Source organism: Tinamus guttatus, unplaced genomic scaffold, assembly GCF_059628265.1.
Source record: "Tinamus guttatus ecotype Peru unplaced genomic scaffold, ASM5962826v1 Tinamus_guttatus_pri_ptg000079l, whole genome shotgun sequence".
Lineage (NCBI taxonomy): Eukaryota > Metazoa > Chordata > Aves > Tinamiformes > Tinamidae > Tinamus > Tinamus guttatus.
Window position 1 is genome coordinate 2,350,997 of NW_028288613.1, and position 21,115 is coordinate 2,372,111.

Below are 21,115 nucleotides of genomic sequence, written 5' to 3' on the forward strand. Positions count from 1 at the left end.
TTTACTGCATTATAGTGTAGTTAATTGTGTTTTATTCTCTCAAAACTGTATAATATGCATATCATCGTGGGTTTTGGAGCCAGTGCAATAATATTAAAGTGGTAATCAAAATTGCCTCTAAATATTCATCCAGTGAACGACTCCCATGTGTTTGCTGAATACCAAGGATAGTCTGAGGCATTTATTTAGCATTCTAGTGGGATTCAGTTTCTGCAAAGTTCACAGAGATGCCGAATCTCACTGTTGCTCTTTGGGAAGGAGGGAACGTGTTTGAATTTGCACGAGCAGTGGGGCAGGGTGCTCAAAGAAAGCAAACCCGAGTCCCAGGCTGTGCCTAATATTGCCTGAGAGCACTGGGAAGTTGTCAGATATTTTTTATTTTAACAAAATTACCATTTTGTTTAGTCTACAGCAGTCTACCCATAATTTCCCTTTTTAATAAACATTTACCATTTTCCTAATCATTTTAAAATCATTTCACTTCATGGATAGGATGCTCTGACAGTCGCAAGGACCGAGTTTCCATCAGGGCCCTGCTGTAGCAGTCACTAATTTAGACATATTTCTGAATAAATCAGTTAAATACTAAAACCCTAAGATTAGACTGCTGCAGTTCTGCAATTGCCTGGCCTAAATCTTGCAAAAAGTGCACCAAATGCATGGAGAAGCAACTGAATTGTTGAGCTTTTGTCAGGATTTCAAAGCAAGGAGTTGCTGTCTAGCTACCCAGTAAGTTTGTTTAATGAAACTAAGTTGAGTGCGGACAGTCTTAGGACATATTGAGTTCAGACCTTTGGATTCAGAGGAACGAGTGTCATAAACTCGGTGCTTCCTCGTTGGACGTGCAGCTCTGCACAGCTCATCCGGGTGCTCTCCCAGCTCTCCCAGCCAGCGAGGCCTGGAGAATCCACCCCCTCCTGCCTCAGAGCTGCCCGACCATCCCAAACCAGCAAATTCAGCTCAGATCCCTGCAACAAAAAGGGAGCATTTTCATAATGAGGGGGAATGGCTCTGTGAAGAACGTGCACAGTCACGTTGGTGTTGAAAATGGAACTGGGATGCTCCAAGGGACTGGGATTTCCCTGTGCTCAGCTGCTCATGTCTTGTTTAGAAAATCCTCCCAAATACCTGCAAACTTACTGCATTGTCCTCACAAAGACACAGAGGATAACAAAGAATGGTATTGACTATATTTCTAAATGCTCCAATGCCATTTATTTATTTATTAGCTAAAACCTAAATATTCCCTATGAGAAGTCCAAAAAGCATATTAAGATATTTTGTATTTACAGAGAAGAACTAATCCAGCACCGCTGTGCTCCTGTTTGGTTTCCCTGATGGTTGTAGGTCTGTGTTGCATGTTGAATTTGATGCAATTGCTTCCAGGTGCCGCCGGGCCCTGATTCCGCAGCAGCGGGAGCTGCCGGGGCTCCCGGCGGGCAGGGACAGGGACAGGGACAGGGACAGGGGCAGGAGCAGGGGCAGGGACAGGAGCAGGGACAGGGACAGGGGCAGGGGCAGGAGCAGGAGCAGGAGCAGGGGCAGGGGGGTCCGAGCGCGTCGCCGCCGGGGGCTGCGCGATTTGGGCTCAGCCGACTCTGTTTCCCGTTTCAGAACCACCCGGCACTGCTGCAGGTTGCGATACGAGCTGAACGTGAGCATCTAGTCATCAACCTGGAGCGAAACGAGTAAGTGCATTCGTTGCATGTTCGGTTTATACCGGAGACTTTTGGAGAGGGGTTAAAATTTCTGCAATCAATAATTTAGAAGTAACCTGTGCCAAATTTGCTACCCAATGCTTATAGAACAGGCTCCTAACAAGAGTGTTTTATTCCAGTTTTAATTGCTTATATTTGAATTCTGCTTATAGAGCAAGAATCCTTATATACATCTGTATTTACGTAGTATTGAAAGCGGAAATATCGCCTCTCAGTGTTTTCTTGTCATCTTTACTTCTAGTTAGTTTGGGTTTGTCCTTCTTTCCTGCAGTAATCCCTTTTATCTACCGTGATGGGGAATATCCCCCAAGCTTTGGGGTGTTTTTGGAGGACTCGTCCCTCCCCGGCCCACCGCAGCGGTCGGTATCCGCGCGGGGAGCAGGAGTCACGTTCTTGGGCTTGACCCTGCTGGGCTCCTCCGTGCGCGCGTGGGCACGGAGCTCCCGGCGGGATATGACACGTTAACGAGATCAGGGATCAAAGCGGAGCCTGAGCCCTCATTCCTGGACTATAAATATTGCATCTTCTTCCATGCAACGGGCGTCTCTTCCATGCTCTGACGTCTCCTGACGTTTCCTGACGTCAGATGGGATTTCTGTTTTAGCCTGTTGCGTTATTTGTAGAAACACTGGGTTGTACTGAGGCGTTTCCTCTCTTCCCCACATCCTTCAGCTACAGATAGCAAATGTGACAGTTTAGTGACACAGGAGCAGTATCTTTGGGAGAAATTCACCTGTAAGCCCTGGAATTCAGAGGGGCCCTGCTGAGCTCAATGCTTGGGCAGGCAGCAGGGGTGCAGACCGTGCGGAAATGCAATCCTGAGCACGGGATCTCAGTGAAGTCTTAATTTACCATCTCAGCTGTTGTTCAGCTTCTGCCTGTGAGTGTCTCAGGGCATGATTTGGGAATACAGACCAAGAACAGAGCTGGCTTCTTATCACCAGCCGTCTGGGGGACCTCTAGCAAGACCCAGCGGTGACACAGGATGCAGCTCGCTTGGTCCTTCAGCATCAGCCTCAAATCGTGACCCTTCTTGATGGTATTTCCAGGGATTCTTCATTGGTCATTGCTGGTCCTCGAAGCAAAACGCCGATGTCACATGCATGGGCTGCTCTGTTTCAGGTATTCAGCACAACCAGAGGAGGATTTAATTCATTTAGTAAGCATGGATTTGACTTTATGGACCCTTAATCTCTGTCAAAGGGTGTGCCTTCCCGCAGGAATGCGCAGTATGCGGCAATGGAGGAAACTATTTGCATTCCATGTCAGAGATTAAAAGAACATAAAACTGCTATACAGGCACTGCTGAACATATTAAACTCGCTTGTACCTGCAATAAACTGTTGGATTTATAGAACTCTAAGATGCAATCTCGATCTCTTTTAAAAAGATAAGTACGTTATGAAAGGATCGTAAATTAAAGAGATGACAATCTGGACCTGTTTGATAACATTTTGAAAGGTTGAGCTTTGCTTCTTAAATAATATAATATTTACCAATTTTTCTCTTCCAGTTTACTTATCTCTCTGATGGGGTATCTACAAGAAGGATTTTGTTCTAGAACAACTATGCGTAGTGTTCAGGACATGACACTTCTAATTTTTACAGGAGTTTCTAGGTATTATTGTGCAGCTCTAAAATTGGCTTTGACTATGTCGTGAGTTGAAACACACAGGGCAGTTCAGAGATCTCAAAGCAAACAGAAAGCTGGTGAAATTCCGTCAAATCATTTCTCCCTTTTCTCCAGTACTAACACAGTGGGCGTCGAAGGCGTCTCTGCCTTAACGGAAGGAATTATATGATTTCTTGGGAAGTGGTGGCTGAACATCTTTCATCCCCTCCCTGATGCTCAGCCTACTCTTCTAATTACAGCTCATTCTCTGGCCTAACACAGTTTCGCTTCCTTTATGATATTTTTTATTTCTTCCATTGGTAAAATCAAGATTGCTAATGCGTCACACAGGTATTGCCACGAAATTGGTGAATCCAAAAGTTTAGGACAAAACAAAAAAGACAACGAAAACCCCCTTGAAAGCCTGAGTGTGGGAGTAGCCGGTAGATCAGCCTGCTCGAGGTAGAAATAACTATGCTGAACACACAGTTTTTTCTTGAGTAATCAGTGACAACAGATAGGAAGCTCTGATACGTGTGTGCTGTTAGTCAACTGTACTTTCACATAAAGCATTTTATTCTTTGGAGAATGAAATGGTGGGGATGGAGGTAAAGCGGACCCCCATATTACATAACTTCTGCATTGGGTCATGCAAAAAAAATGGATATAATTTTCTATGCTTAGTAGAAACAGCTGCTTTGACTAGCCTCGACATTCAAATCCATTTACTGAAAACCTTAGAGATTTTCCCAAACTGGAGTTATATTTCAAAACATGATTCAGATGCATTAGGCAACCCCAAGTGGGGACCGTTGTGTTAAACCATCTGTTATCTATGGAAATATTTAATGTCAGCTTGGTGTGTTCTGATTCTTAGAATCAGCAAGACGTGTTTGTTTGTAGGACAACATGCTGTAGTTTGTTCTGAAAGGTTTATTGGTGCCTAAGTTCATATCTTAACTTTTTTTAAAAAAAAACTTTTAGTTTATCTGTGAACATGTTCATTAAATATTTCAGTGATTAGTTTTCAGGCATTGCACATTCGTAACTGTAAAAAAAGGAATTATTTGCAGTGAATTCAATTTGTCAGTCCCAGCAAACCTACTAGCGGGCACTTCTTCAAGCATATTTCTTAGTGTGATTTATTTTCCTTATGTGATTGCCCTCTTGAGAACCTTAAATTCTGTCGTACCTTATATGTTTTAGAAACACTTGTCATTTGGAGAGTTTTTCCAGAATCAGCAAATCATCTATCAACTGCAAAATAAACCACCCTTCAGAGCAGCTGATTTTACTATTCTGCATGACATTAATAACTCTGACGAGGTTTCTGTTGTGTAACCCCCTTTAAAGCTGACTGTAGCATGTGGGTCTAGAAGAAACGGGTGTAAGACAGCGTGACCAAAACAGAACCCTGCTAGGATGAAATCTGCATTTGAGAGCAGAATGGCCCGTGACTACCGGCTGCTTTTCTGCAACTGGAAACATTTCACATTCTGTCAGAAAGAGGTCCGTACCCAGCACAGCTCTTAAGTATTCTTTTAACTTTAAGCATGTGAGTAATCCAGGTAAAGGCAGCGGAATTACTTATTTTCGAAGTAAATTTCACGCTTAGGTGATTTGTTGACAAAGGTCATGGTTATGAATGACAAAGAAATCTCACTTGGAGCAGATGTTAGAGATCCGTCCCGGTTCCCGATTCCTCTGCGTCTGAGCGCACGGCTCATAAAGACCAAGGCTGGAGCTCAATAGAGGGCACGCAAGGGACACTAAGGAGGCAGGGTGGCCTCGTCCTGAGGACACCAGTTGGCTGCTTCCTTCTGATGGGAGCAATTGCTCCTTTCAGGGGGAATTGCTCATTTTCAGGGTGCAGCCTGCGCGTTTCTGACCGACGGGCTGGCCACGGTGACTCAGGATACAGGCGTGAATGGAAAGAAAGCAGGATTATTTAAGAGCAGCCCAGGGCACTGTTCATTCCCCTGTAGCTCTGTGCTCTTTCTAGATATGTTTATAACACAGCATGTAACAAAACATGATGAAAAAGGGAATATTTGAATTTCGGTTCGGTTCGATTCTAGTCTAGTCTATTCTGCTTTATCAGGAGAGAAAATCCATCCCAGGCCATGGTACCCATCCCAGACTTCCTACCCTTCCAGAACTGGAACCAGCACAAGGACTGTTCAATCCCACAGGGATGTAGGGGCTGATACTTCACCAAGGAGAACACGTACGTGCGAGGCCGTTTTCTGCAGATGTAGGAGGCCTCATGTCAAGATGTATTGGTCAAAGGGTCCCATACAGTGTGGGAGCTTTGGAGACCTGGCCCTCTGAAACCCAAAGCATTTCTATCTACATATGAATTTTGGGGTGTGATGCAGCTTTCACTCGAGTCAGGGGACAAACTGACCTAGGAACAAGCTCTCCTAACTTGGTCCATCTTCGTTTGGAGGGCTGATGTGACCTGTTTCTATTAGCGTTCAGGAACCTTTGGTGTTCTCTTTTGGTAAAAAAAGAACAAGAAAAGTTCTCTCCTCTTCTCAGCGTGACCTTTGCTTCGTGGAGGGCCGCCTGGCCTGCCAGTGACATCCTGGCTGCCTTAATTTAGCAGGGAAACAGCCCATTTCCCCTGCCAAAGAAAGTAGCTGGTACAATTTGTTATGAATCAACATTATATACAATCAGTGGCTTGAAATAAAGATAAAGGAAACAAGTCTAAACAAACAAATACTAAGTAGAGAAAAAGGACCTCTCCGAATGTACTTGCTGCTATAATTCTGAGCAGTAACACAGCCAAAAATCGCTGACCCTGGTGGTTTTATTGCAGTAAAAGCCTCATTTTCATGGCAGTAGGAGTCTCTTCCCTTCCATCCTGGCAACTGCCATTTGGTACCACACTGGATGTGGGAAGATTCAGCTACTGGACAAGGGGAATAACACGGGGGAGGTCTCGCTGGTTGGAGACGCTACTGCAAATTCAACCCATCACCAACTTTTTCAGTAAAGCACATGAATATATTGCATTAGGTGATAAGCAACTCTCTCCAGTAGATGGTTCAAAAACTTAACTTTGACTAAATTGTTACTATTCATTATTTAGCTTTTCTTTTTTAAGCATTTTGGGGTTTGGCTGAAATTAAGTGCATGCTTGCACTTAATCTAAACATTGTATTTTAGGAAAGTTTGAAAAGATATTTCAAAGAGTTTTTTTTTTTTTTTTTTAATGGGGAATCAAAATGATATCCCTGCTTGCAGTTTTAAGACTTTCCAATACCTGTAATTCAGCAGCGGCTAGATTTTACAAAATGATGCTTTTCCATGCGGCAGGATTTCCGTAAGAAAGAAGTTGCCACATCCTCCTCCCGTGGCCTCTAGTCTCCAGACACCTGTAGCCAGCCTGTGGGTGGCTATTGAGGTGCACGGAGCGGCGTGGGGCTCCTGGCAGTGGAGGAGGCTGCACAGCTCCTTGCTGTGCACCGGAGTGAGGAGCAGCTCGGGTCGACAGCGGCAGCGCGAGGCCGGGCCAGGTGCCCAGGGCTGCCTTTCTGGTTGCACGTGGCAGCATTTATCATGGTGGTGTGGAGCTCTGTGAGTTCTCAGTGCCGTCCGAGGGAAAATACTACCCTAGGAGTCCATCTCTGATAGTCCATCCCATTAAATACATAAAAATATTTTTTAAAATATGTTTGTTGGTGCAATAAATTTAATAAAGAATTGTCTGCTCCAGCTTTTGATCCCTACTTATATTGCAGGAGTGGAATATTATATTTTCAGAACTATATTTTAACCTCACTTTGCACTGCAGAACGTGAGGTTTTCAGCATTTCACTGTAACTGTGCTCAGCAGAGAGGTCGGGGAGGAAAGCTGGCTATGAGAAGACAACAGGAATGTATATATGTATATATGTATATACTCCCTCTCTCCTGTGGGCTGTCTGGAGTCAGTGTTGATTGTGAGGATAATAAAAGCAAGCAAAATGCAACCATCTATGACTGTAAAATAAATAATTAGGAAAGAGAGCAGAGAGAAAAGCCTCTTTTTGTAAACCTTGTCATCTGCCATGATTGCCATGTGCCCCGTCCCTTGCTGTGGACCACTTGCTCAGGCAGGTTTTTCGCTTTTCTTGCTGGGGTTTTTTGTTTGTTTGCAACCAGGGCGAGTTCAGCCACAACCAAGGTGAAACACTCATGTTGTTCTCTGCAGCGTCCCGTGCTCTGTAACTGCCCACGATGTTTGCTCTCCTTTTCAAAACACGTGTAAAGATGCCAGGCCAAAACCAGGAGGCTTCTCCTGCTTTTCCATCCTGCTTTCATCCATTTGTGGATATTGCTTTCTGGCTTCAGACAGGCAGAGAGGACTGTAAATGAGTTTTCAATTCAAAATTGAGGCCGAACTTGCTTTTAATGAATTTTCTATTAGATATTTTCATTTTGATGCTCAGTCCCAGGGGCCCTATATCTTGGAGTAGGAGCACATACATTACAGTACGTCCAGCATCTCTAGAATTTCTCATCTTTCTGCATCTAGTGGCATTTCCCTGGCACACGCTCAGTTCCTAGGGACTTCAGCCTCTTCAGAAGGCTTTGCAGAACGAACTGAATGGTGTCGCCTTGCAAATTTTACAGGGAAGGATGCCAGCTATTTACTTTGCTTTAGTTTTTGCAGTTCTGTTTCTTTTTCTTTTTTTTTTTTTTATTTACGGTGAGAAAAGACAGAATACACTGAAGTACAGTAATTAATTCCCTGTAATTTTATGTTACCCTTGGAAGTGAAGGAATCCAAGGGAACAGGTCGGGCTCACAGCCTCTCTCAGGGCAGGGGACGCGTGGGACCAGCCTGGCTTCCCGCACACGCTGTCCCTGTCCTCGCTGCAGACCTGCTCGGGGTAATTCGGGGAACATTTAATGTTTCTGATCTGCCCGCCGAGGCGCAGGGCTCCCCACGCTGTCCGGTGGGGTATTTCTTTGGGATATACGGCTCAAAGGGATTTCTTTGGGATATACGGCTCAAAGAGGAACGACTGACCACGCTTGTCCTTCCAAGCCGCGTTGTTCTTCCCAGCTTTCACTGATGCTTCCTCATGTGCATGGAGTAATGCAGTCGCATTCTGCAGTTCAGCAGTGCTTATGGATGCCTGACGTTATGTAAAACCCGATTTATTCTTTTGTGCGTGGAGGAGCATCCACGCAGCTCCTGCCTGGCCCCGGCAGCACAGCTGTGAGGAGGGAGGGAACCCTACGGCTTCCCCAAAGGGCCTATATTCGATTAAGATAAATATGTCAGCTTGATATATAAATATATTGATATATATGTCAACTCGCTGTTGTTGTGTAGCACCAGTTTGTATTGCTGCCCACTCGGGTAAACGAGTTGCCTGTGAGTCTCCTTCAGTGTTTTTAGCTGCCTGGAGGGGGAAGCAGGTTGAGGTAACAGCAGGACGAAGGCCAGGGGCGGCCTGGCAGAAATGTCAGCACACACTGGAAAAATACCTGACCAGTCGATGAAATTTAGCGATTCGAGGTCACTTTTAGTATTCTGCACGTTCGTGTCTGGGGATCTCCCGGCGCGCTGCGCTGCTGCTGCAGCCACTGCCCCTCCGCAGCTGCCTAGGGAAGGATTGCCTCTTAAATACATATATATGTATAGAAAAATAGGAGAAAAAAAAAAAAGGAGGAAGAAAGAAGCAGCCAGGCACAAGGCACTTGAGGACAAGACTCTTCTGTGCAGGGGCGAACGAGATCCTTTCCTGGACGCTGAAGTGGAGGCTGTTTCCAGCACGTGTCCCGGTGACGGCAGCGCGCGGCGGAGGAGCGGGAGCCCCGCGCAGCCCCGGCTGCTCCTCCTCTCCACCTGCAACAGAAGGTTTCTTTATTTCATTTCCTCCTAGCAGGGCCTTGAGGATTAATTTGTTGGCGTTTTGAAGATGAAAGCAGCACACGAGTGCTAAGTATTGCGGTATCAGCCAAGGTGGATGATTCAAAAAGCAGAGTCTATACGAAGAGCTGAGCGCGGAGGAAATACATATATGGAAACATAAGCTTGGCAGGAGGACGCGCTTTTTTCCCCCTCTTTGATGTCTGGCCTCGGTAATCCAGACAGATTTCTTCAAGAAATTGCTCCAATTTATTTCTGTGCTTTTATCTTACTACCTGCTACTTGTTCATTTGAAGTAACTATAAAAAAATGTGAGTACTTAGCGGTATGGAGAAGTATGGTTTTTGTGTGAAGAAGGTAATTTGAGTGCCCTGATGGGACCGTGCTAAGGGATTCCTGCTCTCCGAGGCCCTACGGATTCGAGCCCAGCTGACCCCTTTCTTCATCTGCCCCATGTATTTGCAATTGCCCAGTGCTGCACAGTCCAGCAGATGCCCAGGGTGCTCTTCCCAGCCAATGCTCCTTTCCCTAAGGATGAGAAGAGTTAGGGTAGGTTACATCTCCAATTATGGTCCAGTTTGGAGGTAATATCTGTCACGTTACATACTTTATCTGACTAGTATTTGAAATCCATGTGTTTTACTTAAGTTTGCCTATAAAATGTTCGTATGTTACCAAAGTTGTTCTGTAAAAAGAAGAAATAGGGGGAAATTTCCTCTCTTCTGACTCATTAAAAATAAGAGTAGTCTTGTCTTCCCAAAAGTAGTATGTGACACTTATGGGTATGTTAAAGCAAGCTCCTAAGTCCAGCTTAGTCTGAAATACATAATTGCAGCTCCCTGACTGCAGGAGAGTGGCTGTGGATTTACATGCGAGAAGAATTTAATAGACATCAATGTTGTTTTTATTCTGGATATTATCAAATGAATAACATGTTTGTGAAGAAGAATTAGGCAATGGAGGTGGAGATATTTCTGCATCCTAGCCTTTACCACGTCTCTGAAAACCACAGAAATAATAATTTTCTTCCCATTGCATGCAGCCTGTCCTGCATGCTGCATATTTTTTGCCTGCTTCCCTCTGTAGCCTGCATTGATACAGTCAGGTATCTTGTACAGACAGATCCCCTCCTTCTTCTCGATGTTGAACCTAGTTTATATGATGTTCTATATGATGTTTCCCTCTCAAGAGTTAGGTAATGCAAACTCTACAATCTCCCCCTCTCCCTGAGCATAATTTATTCTTGTTATATTTTAATACTGAGGCAGTAAATGCCTTATCAGTTTTGAAACAGCGGTCTGGATAATTCTAAGCAGATGTCTCTCCATCTTTAATCACAGCATCAGTTATTTCTTGGTCAGTCTTGATTAGCTGATTCTTACATAATGAAAAAGTATAGTTAATGGCCACTTATATGTGGGTTGAACATGCTGAAAAGAACAGCTTAGCCCCTCGAGAACAAGAGGCTGATGAGCCAGTAAAATCAAGCTAAATGGAATGAGTCTTCATTATGAGTCATTAGAAAAGATGACGCTTTGGCTAACAGATGAAATATCTTTGATGAAGACCAGTTGTAAAAGCACAACTTAATGCTTAATAAATGTATTGGGGTGACTCATAAATTCAACGTACACATTTGTTTCTTCGCAGTACGTGTCAGGTCCGGTGCAACACCATTTCCTGCAGGAGATGTGTCCCCTGGCTGCATCCAGGCTTTCAAAAAGACACTTAAAATCACTGGATGAAAGATTACTGGCAGATAACTTGGCAGGGGCTTCAGAATGAAAATAAGAGTGTTCAGACCCAGTGCATTTGGCTGGAAAACGGGCAAATCTCCCATTATCTTAACAGGGCAGTGCCGGTAAGGTGTATCGTAGTTTGATTAGATTTGAAGCTAATCTAGTTGGATATTGGACTGGATTAGTGGAAGCTGCAACAGTTTAACTAGCTCCACACACCCAATGGAGAACTTACGCAATTTGAGTTGGACAAATAAAAATTTAATTTATGAAACAGCAGGGATTTTGAGTGCTAAGAAAGAAATGAAAAATAGAATTTGTCTTTTATCCCTACATAAATTACAAAACCCCCAAAATTTAATATTGTTGGGGCAACATAAAAGCTGTCATTGATTGGAACATGAATGTTTCTGAAACTAAGGCAAGGAGGGAAGGTTACAGGAGGATTTGGGGGGAGCTTAGTAGCGTTTAGTTTTGGTTGTTTAACAAATAGGTGGCTCTTAGTGTCTCAGGAAAATAACCAAAAGCGAGCAGCTGCTCTTTTCCCTTCTGCTTTGGTTTGGACGCTAGTGCAACCCTTGCTCATAAAGCAGTCACATCATCTTTAAAAGTCTTCATCGTTTTATTTCCTGTGCGGGAATTGTGGCAAAAAAGCGTCTCTCTCAACTTTTATAAAAAACAATGCTCAAGCTGAACATGCAGTTCAGTTTCTTCAAACTCACAGGTGTAGTGGTTTGGTATAATTTTTTAATCCATGACAATTCTCATTAAGAAATTTTTATCTGGTCGCTCCTCTTTGACCTTTTTAAAGAATAAGTGCTGTTAATTTCAGACAAGAAATGTGGGCCTTTATACACATTTGGAGCAATCTCCCCTATGCTGCAAGCAACAGTTCCTTGAGACAAGAGAGCTCCATAAAACCTGAATGTAAAAACGGGCTCATATTTAGCAATCTTCACCCAAACAGTCTGGCAAGAAGCAAAGTTTTTCTCTTCACTTGGCAGTTACTGGAGGCAAAATGCAGCATGGTCGGGGCTGCTTCATCTGCTCCCTTCCATGGGGTGAGCTGATTTGTTGCATTTCCACAGCTCCCAATAACGTCGTTCTGCTCCATGGTGCCGTCCCAAAGGCAAGCAGAGCTTGTAACTCCTTGCTGCAAAGACTGATGCTCTTGTGGATCCAAATCCTTGGAGAAAGAGCAGGAGAGACACTTACAATCATAGAATCATCGAATTGTTAAGATTGGAAGGGGCCTCTAGAGATCACGTAGTCCACACACAGGGACACCCAGAGCACGTGGCGCAGGGTGGGATCCAAGCGCGTTCGGAAGGTCTCCAGAGAAGGAGCCTCCACGACCCCTCTGGGCAGCCCGTTCCAGTGCTCTGTCACCCTCTGCCAAGAACTTTTTCCCTAGGTTCCCATGGAACTTGTCCCTGTCTCCGTGTGCCGGCCGTGCCGAGGTGGCCCCGCGTTGTCCTTTCCCTGCAGCCGGCCAGGAGCCACGGAGGGCACCGCTGCCCCGGGCGCGAGCTCAACGTGTGCATGTTGAGGTCCAGAAATGACTCACCGGGAGCAAGCGGGCCAGCAGCAAAATGTGCATTTTTAATAAGTAATGAATTCGCTTAGGAGGAAAGGGCAGGGTAGAATGAATTGTTTAGCAGATTAATGCGAATGTCTTCTCTAAACCTCCAAAGTCCCTGGTGTGCTGAGCCAGGTTTTGTTTATGCACATGGAAACGTGAAATCTTTTCCAGTCCCTGTGCAAATAACACAGAATTGGACTTCATTGCACTGGTTAATTTAACAAGTCCTGGGAGGCTTTTTGTTATGCAGGAGCAGAGGAGGAGCCTCGCGGCCCAGAACTGCTGCCCCAGCACAATCTCCTGCAGTGAATAAGTGCAGGGCCCGCTCCTGGCAAAGCCGGAGCCTAAATGACGGATTTAACCATCTTCTCTTTATCACACAAGGCATTAAGGGTCTTAATTCCAAAGCAGGGCCCACATTTATCTCATAGAACTGGTGGATAAGCGTGCAGCTCTGAGAAACAAAGCGTTTTATACCGCCGATATTGCTGCTGTGCCCGTTAAATAGAACTAATGCAAACATTGCATCAATATTTTAATACTCTTTACTGTATTTCTTTAGAAAATGTTTAAAGAGCCACCTAATGTGTGGCAGGGATACTTCATATTCAAACCTTTGTTAATTCTCGTTAAATGGCTTTATTAAAATTGTTTAATTGAATATTGATAGAGCAGTCCTCTAAGCATCCTGTTTTATGGTGTTGATAAGCAGAACAATTTAAGAGTGTTCATTAATTGCATATTTGCTTAATTCTATTTGAACTATGTTTACATGAAAGATAAAATGTAGGTACAGGAGGGCTCTTTTTTGATCAACGTTCGGGATTTTATATGCATAATTTGTACAACTTAAATTAAGTACATTGTGATTCCCAATATGCCCTGCTAGCATGTCTGTGATCACGCTCACAGAGCTAGGGAGTCTCAATATTTCACTCCATCTTTTATCTCATCTCTTATGAATAATTGAATAATTTACTTGTTGGTGCAGCCTCAGAAGTAAATCCTTCTGCACAGCATATATATGTTACTGGAAAAACTAAGCACTATGGTGATATTAGCTTCCTCCTTGGAAACGGGACTCACAATATTGGAAGTCTGCAGGCAGGTGGCTGTTTTGTCCTTTAATATTTAATCATGACGTGGTTACTTTACCCATCTCAGATTCCTGTGTACTTGCTTATACCCACCTTTTCCAAAGTTTAAGCGAGGTGAAACTCACCTCGAGAGCGGAGGGACCGTGGAAGAACATGTGGGGACCTGAAACCGCCTCTCCAGGGGGTTTGCAGCACAGTTTCTGCACGGGCCTTCTGTGCTGGGGTGAGCTGTGCACATTCTCCTAATGATTACTGAGCTTTGGGCCTGACAGTTAGAAGTCAGCAGTTTTATTAAGCTAGTTTTGCCATGCTTAGTATTCATACACACATTTAAATGAAACTATAATATCCTTGTGGGCTTGAGTAGTCTTACCAGGAAGCTTTTAAATGGTTTTGAGAGCTCAAACAGGGCATGTTGTGGCTTTGCCTATTTTCATTTCAACAGGGAAGTGGTCTCATTTTTGGTAGTAGAACTGAAAGAAGAAAATCTCTCTTTTGTTGGACTTCCCATAATCCTCTTTTTAAAAAATCCATGGATTTTCTGTACAGGTAGGCTGTAAACCGTAGGCAGAGCATTCAAGCTGCAGCACTACATCATAGTTTGTGAGACTCACAGATTCTGAGATGAGAGTGAAAATCTATCGATTTGGCCTTGTTGGAGGCACATTTCCATGGAAGTCGGGGCAGATATGTCTGTGAGAACTCAGCACATGGCAGTTGAAGCCTCTAAGAACTGCAGAGTCCACATTTTTTCAAGAGTTTTAGCCTAATGCAGTCTTCTGTAATATAACAGATTTTTGGTGATTGTGATCTACAACCTGAACTCTTTTTTACCCTAAAAATGCAACAGAACTGAGACTTCAGCCAGATTAAGTCCCTTCTCCTCCCTTTATCTAAAGGCATCATCTAAAAGCCTGTTACTGCTTATGCCAGAAGCCCTGAGCTGTGCTTGAACACTGCTGTAGGACTGCAGAAAACGTTGTAATGGCACTTGGCAATTTTTAGGAATGTTGGAGGAGGAATGTGAGAAAGGACTTGTGTGCAGGTGCACGTCACGGGAGCCTGAGACCTTACGCAAACGTAAGAGGGGAATGGGGGACACTGGAAGCCTCTTGGCTGCCACTGCTGGGGTTGTGACTTCGTGTCCTCACTGCAATGAAATCACCACCACCGGGGCTGAGGCTCTTCACTTACAGTCACTTACTGGGAATGATCTCCGGCTCACGTGCACGTGTTGCCAGAGGTGCAACATAATGCCAAAAAGTTGTCTTTATGGTGGTTATACCCATGGATAAACTGTCCTCATGATGAGAGAGACATGTTAACATTTGGGTTTCAGTTACTGGAATTTTGGGATATCTCCACTTTCACTTTGGGGAATGTAAAGCACCCAGGAAATAACTGAACAGAAATGATTTTCCGTTTGGATGGAAGTCAATAATTCCCATTAGAGATGGGCTGGGTCAGAATCCAATTAATTTTTTCTAGAGCATTATTAGCAGAAGAGTATTTGTCAAAAACTAAGCAAGTGTGAACAGAAGATGCTGGGCAGAAACTCATTGAAAAAGACTGTTAGGCTCTTCAACGTTTTCCCTTGAAGGAATGAGGCAAAGGAACTTGGTGGAATAGTACAAAAGAATCTGAGGTAGAAACTCTATGTAATTAGGAAATTCATAGGGAAAAGTCCATTGTGGAAGAAGGCTAGAGAAGGTGGAGGGTTTTTGCCATCACTGATATGAAGGGGAGATATTTGCCCATTTGGTAAAGATTTAGCACTGAAAATTAAACGGATCCTAAGGAAAAAATCTTGATACTATTGACATAATTGACTTAAGGAAAAGTGTGTGCGTGAGAGCTGTAGCTGGCTGAGAAGTTGTAGTTAGCATGCCAGCTCCAAGAGGCAGTGCTGGCACTAGGAGGGTATGGACGGGTTTGTCAACGCTGCAAGTGATGGTGTGAGCGCATTCAGCTTTCACGTGGTCATGAAGTGATTTAATGAGGTGGCTGGATAGCCCTCCAAGAAAGGGGAGAACCCTATGGCTGGAGCTCGTGTTATACAGCACAGAATATATGTTATATTTTACTTATATTTCACTTAATTCTGGAAGCTACTTCTAGCTTTTCAGCCATAGACAGTGAAGAACAAGGCCCATGTTAAGTCCCAGCCAGCTGGACTAAGGAGGATCAGGCAACATAAAAATTAGGATAATATCTCAGTCTAAGCAAACGAAGACTGTCAAATATGTGATTGAAAGTGGAACTTTTGATAGGACTAAAATATGCAAACGACTTTAACATTGAGATAGAGTGCCCAGCTGGCACTCAAAAAGGACATCAGGAAACTGTCTTGTCCCCTTAGGAAATTATGTCAAAGATGAGATACAGTTAAACCAATATGACATGATAAATCCCAATTAGAACTTGTACAGGAAGAGTAGGTTAGCTTAAAGGGAGGCATTACTCATTTAAGGTCATCTCAGTCTGTAAAGCAGGAGTAATGTCAGCCAGTCCAACCCCTTCGTGTTCTACTTGCCATTGTTTTCAGTCGCCTAAATAAAAAGATGCCTTTAAAGAAGAGAAGAGATAGAGGGGAATAGCTCAGATAATGGTGCAGAATCGTAACAGGATAGACTCGTTTGTTTTACAAAGCCTGTTTTATTTCCAGAGTAAACTGCTGGGAAGTATGTCCTAACAGAAAAGTAAAACAGAACCTAGCAACTTAAGAGACTTTCAAATAGGCTGATTCTGTTATAATGGGTCATTTTTGATTGTCCCTGGAATCTTGAAGAAACAATTTTATTGATACTAAAATTGGCTGATGGATTTTGGCTGTTGAAGCTTGTGTGAAAGAGGAAGCAATTCTGTTTCCTATGTGGAAAATGCCCAACACCTAGACAGGATGCAGATGCAGGATTTTTCTCAGATGGAGCAGTTTTTGTTCTCTTCGTGTGCATTAGCAAATGAAGGAAGATTGGAGATGGTTTTGAGTTGAGGTTCATCAAAGAAATATTAGGACACTTCTGGCTTAGAAAGAAACTTATGATGACAAAATCAAGCACTAAAGTGGCCAAATTTGGAGCTTGGGTGTGTTTGTACTGTATATCAACAGTGCACATTTTCATTTGAGGAAAATAGGAACTCCATTCTGATATACTTAGAGAAGAACTACTGGACTATTCAGATATTTTATTTCTCTGTATTACTAATGGCATCACATGAAAATTTGCAAAAGATATGGAGATGAGAATTTAAAAAGGGTTAAATTGAAAAGGCCTGGTATTTTTCATATCTTAGCATTTGTGACATTTAATCTTAATTTCGTCTGGATTTGATTGATTTTTCAATTGCCCGAGTTTAGCGAGAGTATGTTGTTGCTAGGACACAGCTGCTTCGTTTGGTAATTTATCATCAATGCAAAAGTCAGGTTTTGAGGATTGATTCTTATATTTGCGCTCACATAAATATTTTGAGTGGGAGTATCCAAAATGCAGAGGGCCTGAGTCACCCTTGTTTTGAAGGGCTACTTTTTGAGTCTTACCATGGGTAAATAGGAGAGAGGAGCATATTCTAACCTTGTTCTCACTTCCTCTGATTCCTTAGTCATGCTTTGCTTATCATATTCTACATTCTCATATTCTCTAGTGAATTTATTACTTTTATATTTGTATGAACGGTATCTGAGTACCATTCATTTCTGCCCCTGATTTATTTTCTCCTTTTGAAAAGCAATGATTTATTTTTAAGAACAGCCTCAAACTCCGTTGTTTATGCATTCCCTCGCAGGATGCCTTTGGAATTTCTCTTCCTGGCATGATCGTGACATAAGGGAATTCACTGTGTGTGTATGTGCTTATACAGGCTCCGAATTATACATGTATTAATCATATTATGTATTATCCTATGTACTAATTATATAAGGGTGGCTTCCAAGGCAAACTTACGCAAAGTTATTCTGGGAAGATTTGAGGTTTTGGTTTTCAGTGGCGTAAAAGAGTCAATGCCTGTATCAGTTACACTGAACACATTTCCAATTCTCTTATCCCTGGAAGATTTTAGTAAAATCTCTATAACAACGTAGAATAAGATTTGTAATATCCTTGGCATATTTGATTCATGTCCCAGAAGTGCACAGAAGCTCTGCAGGGGCTTGGAGGAAGGACTGTTTTCCATAGCTATAGTAAATGAACACTGTACCATTAATTGAACTATCGCATTAGTTCTCAATAATGTAAAACAGCAGGGAAAAAAACAAACACATTATCCATATTCTAGTTGCACTTCGTTTGTCTGCTGCTGGTAGTCCTTTTTCTCTCTTTTCTCTTCACATCTCAGTGTTGTCTATTAATCTTCCTGCAGTGGACGATGAAATTCTTCATTTTCTTCTTGGCTGGTAGAGCATTTTGTCCCCTGCTTTGAGGAAGTGGCGGTTGTGCCACCTGTCACCTTCCTCCCTCTGCTTGGAAGCGTCTGCTGGACCAGCCAGGCATTTCTGGAAAAAAAGACCTTTTGTGGCGAACTTCTTTTTCTCCTGATAAAACACTCTGAAACAGAAGGTTTTGCCATGGAGAAGGAAAAGTAGATTTTGTCATTAGTGTGACAAAAGTAGGATAGCTGGGCCAAAACTTCGAATGACCTAATAATTCAAAGAACAGTTTATGACACTCCAAAATAATGAGTTTGGATTCAATGAAACAGGCATTTTTATCTAGAAAAAAAGAGGGCCATTTTGAACACATTAGTGTGTTTTATTTCATGATTTTTTTAGAGAATTTTCTTCCAGAACTGCTGAAGCTTGACTTCGATACTAGCTCTTAGCTGGAACTTAATGTTTCAACACAGCAACACATTGCAAGACCAAGGCCATGGGAATGTGTAATGAGAACACTTAGAACATAATTCATCTTCAGATTTCATGGAAAACTGGAAGAAGTTTGAAATTTATGATAGTAGAAGACAATGAGTATTTTACTAGAGCCATTTAGGACTGACATTTGCATGAAATTAAAGATGTTCTCTTATAAATTTATGTATGAAGTTCTGACAATCCACATCATTTCAGAGACAAAGATTTAGAACGTGATACTGGAATAGCATTTGGCAGATCTATTACTAGATCAAAGTCTGCTGATATTAATATGAAATCTCAGTTTGCTTTATCTTTTACAAGATATTTTTTTTTCCTGGAGCAGTCTGGAGCAATCAGGAGCTGGGCAGGATTATGGCAGGGAGGGGAACGTGCTGTTTTAGCATCTGTCACTGCTTGTGTCACTGAAGGGCTTCTCCAAAGGGCACTTTGCAGGTGAGCATTCCCCAAAGTGAACTCGGTGTCGGAAAAAAGGGTTCCTCTCCGCAGGGCCTGCGCTTGCTGTGGCCACAGAACAGGCATCATGTAATGATGTTCAGAGATGCTCTTTGCTCCCAGGGCGGAGTAGCATCTCGGACCATAATACCGAATTCAGAGGCCGTGAAAGAAAGCCAGAAAAAAATAAATGGATGATGCTCTCCTAAAAAAAAAAGGTTTGTGTTATCACTCTTGGCTGGCATTACTGACTTAGCTTGTTTTTTTTGTGTTAATTATTGAAAATGGTGTTTTTGTGCTGTCCCCAAAAGAACACTTTATTGTTACAAAAACAGCTGACATCTGTGCGGCTGCCAACACCTTTCTAACAAATTCCAGCTTCTCGCTCCTCCTCCGTTTAATGTGTACTTCAGTGTGCCAGAATGACACTGAGTGTTGGATAGCGTGGCGGTAGCATGCAAATTTAGTAGCACAAGTTAGGCAAATGCTGAAAAACAGGAGCAAAGAAGGCAGCTGAGTAGATCCTGGGTTGATGTAAAATCAATGGCCCTACACCTGAGCGATGCTGATTTTCACTAACTAGTCATCTCATACCACATACATTAAAACAAGCATTTTAGAGCAAATAGCTGTAATGACATAGCATTCATCCTCAGATTAATGATTAATTGATCTGATGGTCACCTTTGGAAAATAGATGCATAATCATGATCGCCAAGGATGTCCATAATATTGTGGTCCATAGCCATGAGGAGCAGTCTCCTCCTGATGGAGCCATCAGGCTGTAACTGCTTTTTATATATAAATAAATATATATATATTTAAAATGCTGCATACAGTTACTAATCTGATCAAACTTGACGATCTTGCATCATGATAATGTTAGTAAAGTGGGTTCTAGGCATCAAATATCACTTTTAAAGCAAATAAAGACATGTAACTCGTACAATGTTTGCTGAATGTAACGACAACCTTGTGGAGGGATTTCCAAAACATCTGGATGCATATGGATAATGAAATACAAGTGGGACTTATCTGCATGCAACAGTGCTTCATTTATGGGGAATGTTTGTATTTTCTTTGGACAATGGTAATCTGTAGAGAGATTGTTTGCATGTATATATATATATTTTTATGTTGAATTTCATATTGATAACACAGGCTTTCCTCTGTAGTATGGAGGTAGGTGAGCAAGCATAAATATCCAGATAATCTGAATTATCTGGGTGTTTTTAGTTAGCAGATCTGTTGCTGTTGGGAGGATCTAGATAGGGGCAATTCCTTTGATGTCTCCTGCTGTGCTCCTGTGGCACAGCAGTTTTATGGCTTTGGGGCTTTGATTCGGAAGGCTTTCCTTTTTTTTTACTATAATATTCTGGGAATTTCTCAACTTGAAAGGAACGGAGCTGATGGCTTTATACACCCTTGTGAAGTGAGTGTTTATTACCAGGTGATTCCTTCCAGTCCTGCATTCCTGTGATTCTTCTGCAAGCCATTATGTCATACATTGTTTACCAAACAAAAACATAGTTTTGTCACTTGAAGATGAAAATTTATGATTTGTTCCGGGACCAGGTTACCAAATAACCTTTTGTGATCGTTGGTAAGTACAGTTATAGCTTTTTCAGTAAGGAGTAGACAGCATCTATTGATTAGAAAATGTTACTATTTTAAAGTTTAAAATCAAGTATAAATTGCCTATAAGAGGTGCTTTAAACCGCTTTAGTTTTTACATGTTGTTGTTTCAAACGTCCTGAAAGGCCGTGCGGACGGGAGCGTCACGCGGAGCCGTGCGGTGACGCGCCGGGCCGGGAGGAGAAGCGTCCCCGGAGGCTTTGGGCGGCTGGGGCTGCTCTGCCGGTCCCGTGTGAAGGAGTTTGGCCGGCACGGGACGCGGTGCCAGGCGGAGGGGCCACGCGCCCGGCGTCCGGGCACCTCCGAGGACGCGGCACAAGTAGAAAAGCGCTTTGCTGCGGGGGGACACGAGCCTCCTCCTGGCTGGGGCGGTAAGAGCGACCTCCCGGTTTGCTCGTTCCGCATTGCTCCTCTTCCTGCGGGGATCTCAAGGAATCGGTGAGAGGCTGTAAAGGCTCTGCGTGAGATTTTCCAGTACTGACCTACTTCTTCTCTCATTAAAATCATTTTGAGTTTTAGCCCTGACTTTTCGAGCAGAGCCGGGCCAAATGTTGTGTGCTA

General features: G+C 43.0%; 1 protein-coding gene across 1 annotated transcript in view; it reads left to right on the forward strand.

Annotated features, from left to right (window-relative positions):
• ADAM12 (ADAM metallopeptidase domain 12) overlaps window positions 1–21,115 on the forward strand; it is a 164,039-nt gene that overhangs the window by 43,435 nt on the left and 99,489 nt on the right. Inside the window, exon 4 of the mRNA XM_088520011.1 lies at window positions 1,615–1,688. Within this exon, the coding sequence (XP_088376137.1) occupies window positions 1,615–1,688 (74 nt within the window). The remainder of the gene's footprint in view (window positions 1–1,614; window positions 1,689–21,115) is intronic.